The sequence below is a fragment of the Ostrinia nubilalis genome, chromosome 22, assembly GCF_963855985.1.
Source record: "Ostrinia nubilalis chromosome 22, ilOstNubi1.1, whole genome shotgun sequence".
NCBI lineage: Eukaryota > Metazoa > Arthropoda > Insecta > Lepidoptera > Crambidae > Ostrinia > Ostrinia nubilalis.
Genome location: NC_087109.1, coordinates 3937292 through 3944375, shown reverse-complemented (window position 1 = coordinate 3944375; position 7084 = coordinate 3937292). Strand labels below are relative to the sequence as shown.

The window sequence follows — 7084 nt, the reverse complement described above, 5'->3', positions numbered from 1 at the left end:
CTGGTATGAACCGCTCCATTACCCAGTTAAAATCGCAATGGAGCCTCATAAAAATCAGTGCGAAGAAAGACAAGACCATTGCTAGGCAGGCTCAAATTAAAACTGGCGGTGGTCCACCATTATCAGTGCCTGACGATAGGGCTGATGATATAGCATCTTGGTTGCCCAATGAATTTGTAGTCGATGTTAACAGATTTGACTCGGACTCAAATAAAAGTGAATTAATTAACATTCAAGAGGAGGAATCAACTCAAAATACGCAAGATCAGGAATTGATAAATAATGAAGAAATCCAATATGAATTGGTGGTACTTGATGAAGAAATAGAAGATACACATGCTTGTACTACTAGAGGCATATTGGAAGATAAAGAAAATAAAAAAGTAGAGGCAAAAGAAAATAAAGCAAAACCTAATTTTAAAGCACCAGCAATCAAAAAAAAAAGGAAACTGTTAAACAAAGAAGGCTTAATTGATTTAAGCAAAGTTAGGATTTCCGAAATTGCAGAAACAGAATCAAAATGCCGGATTGAACTGCATGAAGTTCAAATGGAAAACGAACGGAAGAAAGGGAGAAACTTGGATCTTGAGCATCAATTATTACAGGAAAAACTTAAATATTACACTCACATTAATAAAGAATAATAAGTCTTTTGATGTTAAAGTTTTTCAAGTACTAACAGATTCTAAATAATAAGTTAGTTCCTCCCTTACTTCTGTTTGTTTTTAATTTGTATTTTATGCAGTTCCAATCCGCATTTTGATTGTGTTTCTGCAATATATTTAGACGGCTATGAATATGTTTACTAGTCATAACTTAATAAGAGTTTGAGATTACTATTAACTAGCTGTTGCCCACGACTCCGCCTGCGTAGACTACTATTTCTGTAACCTACAGGATCTGTGCATTTTTCCAGGATAAAAAGAAGCCTATATGTTATTCGAGACTATATAATCTATCTGTTTTAGCAATTTATTTGTTTATAAGAATTGAACTGTGATTTTTAGTAAGTAAGTTTAATAATTGTACTTAAATTAGTGATATAAAGTAAATACACATATGCCTAGTCACAAACATTCGCCTTTATAATAATAGTGTAAATTATGGTTATTTTGTTTTAAATGTAGAAGGTTGATAACCTCCGAATAGAAACGTTTATACTTAAGCAATTTCTTTGTTTTAAAGAATTGAACTGTGATTTTTAATAAGTAAGTTTGTTGAAACTAATTGTACTTAAATTAGTGATATAAAGTAATTTGTTTTGAATTTTTGCAGAATAATTGCTTTTTTAAAGAGAACTACAGGTTTTGTTTTTGTGATAGTAACAAATTGGACTGAAAATTGAAATACAGGTATTTTTCAATCAAATATTCTTTTTATTTTCATTAAGATGCCAGGAACAGTATCTGAAAAATTAAAATACAACATTTTCATGAACTCAAATGACATTACATAAAAGTAAATCGTTGGAATTTATCAAAATGTATTTTAGTACCATTCAAAAATGTTGATTTATAAAATTTTGTAGTATCAACTGCGACCTACGCCTCAACAATGAAGGTCGGTTGTCGTGAACACTGTTCTCCGTCGAAAGTTGCGGAGTTACAGGGACCTGCTCCATATGTTGTTCTGAAAAATATTATGAATTTGTCAACATTTTGTCATAAAGATTTGTATTCCTTATGTACAGTCAAATTGATAACATTTACCTAACAATGTGTCATTCATATCAATGGCTATATTATGTAATACAGCCAATGCTATGATCACAGCTTTTCCATTTTGGAGGCTTACTGGTAAGCCATGGAGTAGGCATTGGAACCGCTGCTTCCACACCCCAAAACACCTTTCAACAGTGTTCCTAGTTGAGATGTGAGCATTATTGTATGCTTCTTCTTCTGGACGACTAGGCCTTAAAATAGGTGTAAATAGATATGGCAGAAGAGGGTAGCCCGAATCGCCAATAAGGCGTCCTCTAAACTGCCTATCCTCAAATCGTTGTTTTATATTGCTCTCCATAAAAATTCGACTGTCATGTGTACTGCCTCGCCATCTAGCCACTATATCCATTATTTTGAGGTCAGCATCACAGACAACCTAAAATAAAAAAAACAGTATCCTGTAGGTAATCCATCCAATAATATAGTGTTGAATGTTGCTAAAATTTAGATCATACAAAGTAAAAATTATAGACATTATTAAAACAAATCTTTCTCTGTTGTAAACTGTATAAAATCAAAATATATTTTACCTGAACATTCAGGGAATAATAGCCTTTTCTATTAATATAGTACTGGGCCATGTCACCTCCGGTTTTTTTAATTTTAATGTGGGTGCAATCTATGGCTCCTATCACCCCAGGAAAATTTTTAATTGCTCTAAATTTGGCACTAATTCTTTCCTGCTCTCCTATAGTGATAGGCATTTTGATGAAGGAATTTGCCTTATTCGCGATTGCATGCGCGACTCTGGCGCATATCCGGCTCACTGTCGGCTGACTTAGGCCATGGAGGTCACCAGCATCATCTTGTACCTGAAAATGTATGAAAATAATTATAGCAGCCACGACAAAGGGATAAAATAAAACACTTTTTTGTGCTTACCTCACGACGTCCCCAACATCTTATGGCCACTAAAACTTGCAGTTCAGGACACGTGCCACCACCTCTAGCGCTCTGAACCAGATCATCTTCCACCAAATCTATGATGGTGAGCACTGTGTCCTTATTGAACCTATATTTTATTTTAAAATTTAGGTCCCGCAAATCGAATGGGTTGCTTCGTTGGCGGTAGAGCTTTCTACGTCGCGCTGGGTCGGCATTATTGGCTAAATGCACAATTGCATTTATAGCATTCATTTTCACAAGCAAGGATCACAGCAAGGATATTTTGAATAAATAAACCAACGAAGTGACATTCATATGAAATGACATTTATAAAAGTTAGGTTAAAATAGGTTTATTAGAGCTTTAAACAAGGCCCGAGCTCTCGATAACTTATCACACAGATAAAAGAGGATTTTAGCGCTAAATGACGATTATGAATAACAATTTTTATCAAACGTTTTATAAACCTCTAATAAGCATTTGATAAAATGTGAAAAATGATTATGAATAAGACCGTTATTGTTTTACGGTCTTATTCATAATAAAATGCTAATATAGGTTTAAAACCTACATTAGCTAAAACGTTTGATAGGCTTAAAACACTCTTATAAACCTCTGATAAAAAACGTTATTCATAATCGTTTATAAACCTTTGATAACTAAAACAGAGTTTAATATTTTCTTTCCACAGACTATACAAAAAGAATGAACGAAAACAGCTTTTTTGGTGATTTAACTTGATGGACCATGTAAAATCATAGACAAATCGCAGAAAAAAAAAAACAAAAAATTGGCAGCTGTGACGTTTTACTTACTGACATTGACATTTGGCACGAAAATTTAATAAAGTTTTCGGTTTTTTCGATCAACTCCCAAGTTTTATCAAACTTTTATAAAACTTGGGATTGTATGTTCTGGATTCTGTACCTCTTACCCTGTACTCTGCAATAAGCTCTTACGACGACCCGGCTAGTTACATCGGATACTAATTATGTCCATGACGAAGGAGAACAGACCGCCTAAAAGGCAACGATCAGAAAACTGGTTGGAGGAAGATAAGGTAGTACTTATTTTTAGCCTGATAAAGTGCCTATTAATTTTTGTAGCATGGTTTTATTTATGTTTGACGCCTAGTGTTTGCTTTTCAGTATTTGCTGAAAGAGTTGGTGAAAGAAAGAGTAAATGCAATCGAAAATAAAAATACAGACACTAACACGAATAAACGGAAGGTTGCGGCTTGGGCTGATTTACAAACAACGTTGGTACATCTTTTGATTTCTGCCTTCAATATAAAATTTTGCCTTTACCTGTAATTCAAAATCCTGTCATTTCTTTTTCAGGTTTAATTCAATGTGCGCTGGTATGAACCGCTCCATTACCCAGTTAAAATCGCAATGGAGCCTCATAAAAATCAGTGCGAAGAAAGACAAGACCATTGCTAGGCAGGCTCAAATTAAAACTGGCGGTGGTCCACCATTATCAGTGCCTGACGATAGGGCTGATGATATAGCATCTTGGTTGCCCAATGAATTTGTAGTCGATGTTAACAGATTTGACTCGGACTCAAATAAAAGTGAATTAATTAACATTCAAGAGGAGGAATCAACTCAAAATACGCAAGATCAGGAATTGATAAATAATGAAGAAATCCAATATGAATTGGTGGTACTTGATGAAGAAATAGAAGATACACATGCTTGTACTACTAGAGGCATATTGGAAGATAAAGAAAATAAAAAAGTAGAGGCAAAAGAAAATAAAGCAAAACCTAATTTTAAAGCACCAGCAATCAAAAAAAAAAAGGAAACTGTTAAACAAAGAAGGCTTAATTGATTTAAGCAAAGTTAGGATTTCCGAAATTGCAGAAACAGAATCAAAATGCCGGATTGAACTGCATGAAGTTCAAATGGAAAACGAACGGAAGAAAGGGAGAAACTTGGATCTTGAGCATCAATTATTACAGGAAAAACTTAAATATTACACTCACATTAATAAAGAATAATAAGTCTTTTGATGTTAAAGTTTTTCAAGTACTAACAGATTCTAAATAATAAGTTAGTTCCTCCCTTACTTCTGTTTGTTTTTAATTTGTATTTTATGCAGTTCCAATCCGCATTTTGATTGTGTTTCTGCAATATATTTAGACGGCTATGAATATGTTTACTAGTCATAACTTAATAAGAGTTTGAGATTACTATTAACTAGCTGTTGCCCACGACTCCGCCTGCGTAGACTACTATTTCTGTAACCTACAGGATCTGTGCATTTTTCCAGGATAAAAAGAAGCCTATATGTTATTCGAGACTATATAATCTATCTGTTTTAGCAATTTATTTGTTTATAAGAATTGAACTGTGATTTTTAGTAAGTAAGTTTAATAATTGTACTTAAATTAGTGATATAAAGTAAATACACATATGCCTAGTCACAAACATTCGCCTTTATAATAATAGTGTAAATTATGGTTATTTTGTTTTAAATGTAGAAGGTTGATAACCTCCGAATAGAAACGTTTATACTTAAGCAATTTCTTTGTTTTAAAGAATTGAACTGTGATTTTTAATAAGTAAGTTTGTTGAAACTAATTGTACTTAAATTAGTGATATAAAGTAATTTGTTTTGAATTTTTGCAGAATAATTGCTTTTTTAAAGAGAACTACAGGTTTTGTTTTTGTGATAGTAACAAATTGGACTGAAAATTGAAATACAGGTATTTTTCAATCAAATATTCTTTTTATTTTCATTAAGATGCCAGGAACAGTATCTGAAAAATTAAAATACAACATTTTCATGAACTCAAATGACATTACATAAAAGTAAATCGTTGGAATTTATCAAAATGTATTTTAGTACCATTCAAAAATGTTGATTTATAAAATTTTGTAGTATCAACTGCGACCTACGCCTCAACAATGAAGGTCGGTTGTCGTGAACACTGTTCTCCGTCGAAAGTTGCGGAGTTACAGGGACCTGCTCCATATGTTGTTCTGAAAAATATTATGAATTTGTCAACATTTTGTCATAAAGATTTGTATTCCTTATGTACAGTCAAATTGATAACATTTACCTAACAATGTGTCATTCATATCAATGGCTATATTATGTAATACAGCCAATGCTATGATCACAGCTTTTCCATTTTGGAGGCTTACTGGTAAGCCATGGAGTAGGCATTGGAACCGCTGCTTCCACACCCCAAAACACCTTTCAACAGTGTTCCTAGTTGAGATGTGAGCATTATTGTATGCTTCTTCTTCTGGACGACTAGGCCTTAAAATAGGTGTAAATAGATATGGCAGAAGAGGGTAGCCCGAATCGCCAATAAGGCGTCCTCTAAACTGCCTATCCTCAAATCGTTGTTTTATATTGCTCTCCATAAAAATTCGACTGTCATGTGTACTGCCTCGCCATCTAGCCACTATATCCATTATTTTGAGGTCAGCATCACAGACAACCTAAAATAAAAAAAACAGTATCCTGTAGGTAATCCATCCAATAATATAGTGTTGAATGTTGCTAAAATTTAGATCATACAAAGTAAAAATTATAGACATTATTAAAACAAATCTTTCTCTGTTGTAAACTGTATAAAATCAAAATATATTTTACCTGAACATTCAGGGAATAATAGCCTTTTCTATTAATATAGTACTGGGCCATGTCACCTCCGGTTTTTTTAATTTTAATGTGGGTGCAATCTATGGCTCCTATCACCCCAGGAAAATTTTTAATTGCTCTAAATTTGGCACTAATTCTTTCCTGCTCTCCTATAGTGATAGGCATTTTGATGAAGGAATTTGCCTTATTCGCGATTGCATGCGCGACTCTGGCGCATATCCGGCTCACTGTCGGCTGACTTAGGCCATGGAGGTCACCAGCATCATCTTGTACCTGAAAATGTATGAAAATAATTATAGCAGCCACGACAAAGGGATAAAATAAAACACTTTTTTGTGCTTACCTCACGACGTCCCCAACATCTTATGGCCACTAAAACTTGCAGTTCAGGACACGTGCCACCACCTCTAGCGCTCTGAACCAGATCATCTTCCACCAAATCTATGATGGTGCGCACTGTGTCCTTATTGAACCTATATTTTATTTTAAAATTTAGGTCCCGCAAATCGAATGGGTTGCTTCGTTGGCGGTAGAGCTTTCTACGTCGCGCTGGGTCGGCATTATTGGCTAAATGCACAATTGCATTTATAGCATTCATTTTCACAAGCAAGGATCACAGCAAGGATATTTTGAATAAATAAACCAACGAAGTGACATTCATATGAAATGACATTTATAAAAGTTAGGTTAAAATAGGTTTATTAGAGCTTTAAACAAGGCCCGAGCTCTCGATAACTTATCACACAGTTATAAGAGGATTTTAGCGCTAAATGACGATTATGAATAACAATTTTTATCAAACGTTTTATAAACCTCTAATAAGCATTTGATAAAATGTGAAAAATGATTATGAATAAGAC

The 7084-nt window shown here is 33.8% G+C and overlaps 2 protein-coding genes across 2 annotated transcripts; both read right to left on the bottom strand.

Moving 5' to 3' along the window:
- Window positions 1–1364: 1364 nt before the first annotated feature.
- LOC135082659 (putative nuclease HARBI1) lies at window positions 1365–3128 on the bottom strand. Its single transcript, XM_063977450.1, has 5 exons — window positions 2604–3128; window positions 2252–2533; window positions 1710–2097; window positions 1496–1629; window positions 1365–1406 (listed from the first exon to the last, which is right to left on the bottom strand). Exons 1-4 carry the CDS (start codon window positions 2856–2858, stop codon window positions 1499–1501), a joined length of 1056 nt encoding a protein of 351 aa, XP_063833520.1. The 5' UTR covers window positions 2859–3128; the 3' UTR covers window positions 1365–1406; window positions 1496–1498.
- Window positions 3129–5328: 2200 nt separating this feature from the next.
- LOC135082844 (putative nuclease HARBI1) lies at window positions 5329–7084 on the bottom strand. Its single transcript, XM_063977607.1, has 5 exons — window positions 6568–7084; window positions 6216–6497; window positions 5674–6061; window positions 5460–5593; window positions 5329–5370 (listed from the first exon to the last, which is right to left on the bottom strand). Exons 1-4 carry the CDS (start codon window positions 6820–6822, stop codon window positions 5463–5465), a joined length of 1056 nt encoding a protein of 351 aa, XP_063833677.1. The 5' UTR covers window positions 6823–7084; the 3' UTR covers window positions 5329–5370; window positions 5460–5462.

Bases quoted from the DNA above. Each gene is read 5' to 3' on its own strand.
- LOC135082844 (XM_063977607.1), bottom strand. From the start codon at position 6,822: ATGAATGCTATAAATGCAATTGTGCATTTAGCCAATAATGCCGACCCA. The intron at 6,498-6,567 runs GTAAGCACAAAA...ATACATTTTCAG, and splicing joins GATGTTGGGGACGTCGTGAG to GTACAAGATGATGCTGGTGA. The intron at 5,594-5,673 runs GTAAATGTTATC...AATATTTTTCAG, and splicing joins TATGAATGACACATTGTTAG to AACAACATATGGAGCAGGTC.
- LOC135082659 (XM_063977450.1), bottom strand. From the start codon at position 2,858: ATGAATGCTATAAATGCAATTGTGCATTTAGCCAATAATGCCGACCCA. The intron at 2,534-2,603 runs GTAAGCACAAAA...ATACATTTTCAG, and splicing joins GATGTTGGGGACGTCGTGAG to GTACAAGATGATGCTGGTGA. The intron at 2,098-2,251 runs GTAAAATATATT...TTTTTATTTTAG, and splicing joins ATTATTCCCTGAATGTTCAG to GTTGTCTGTGATGCTGACCT.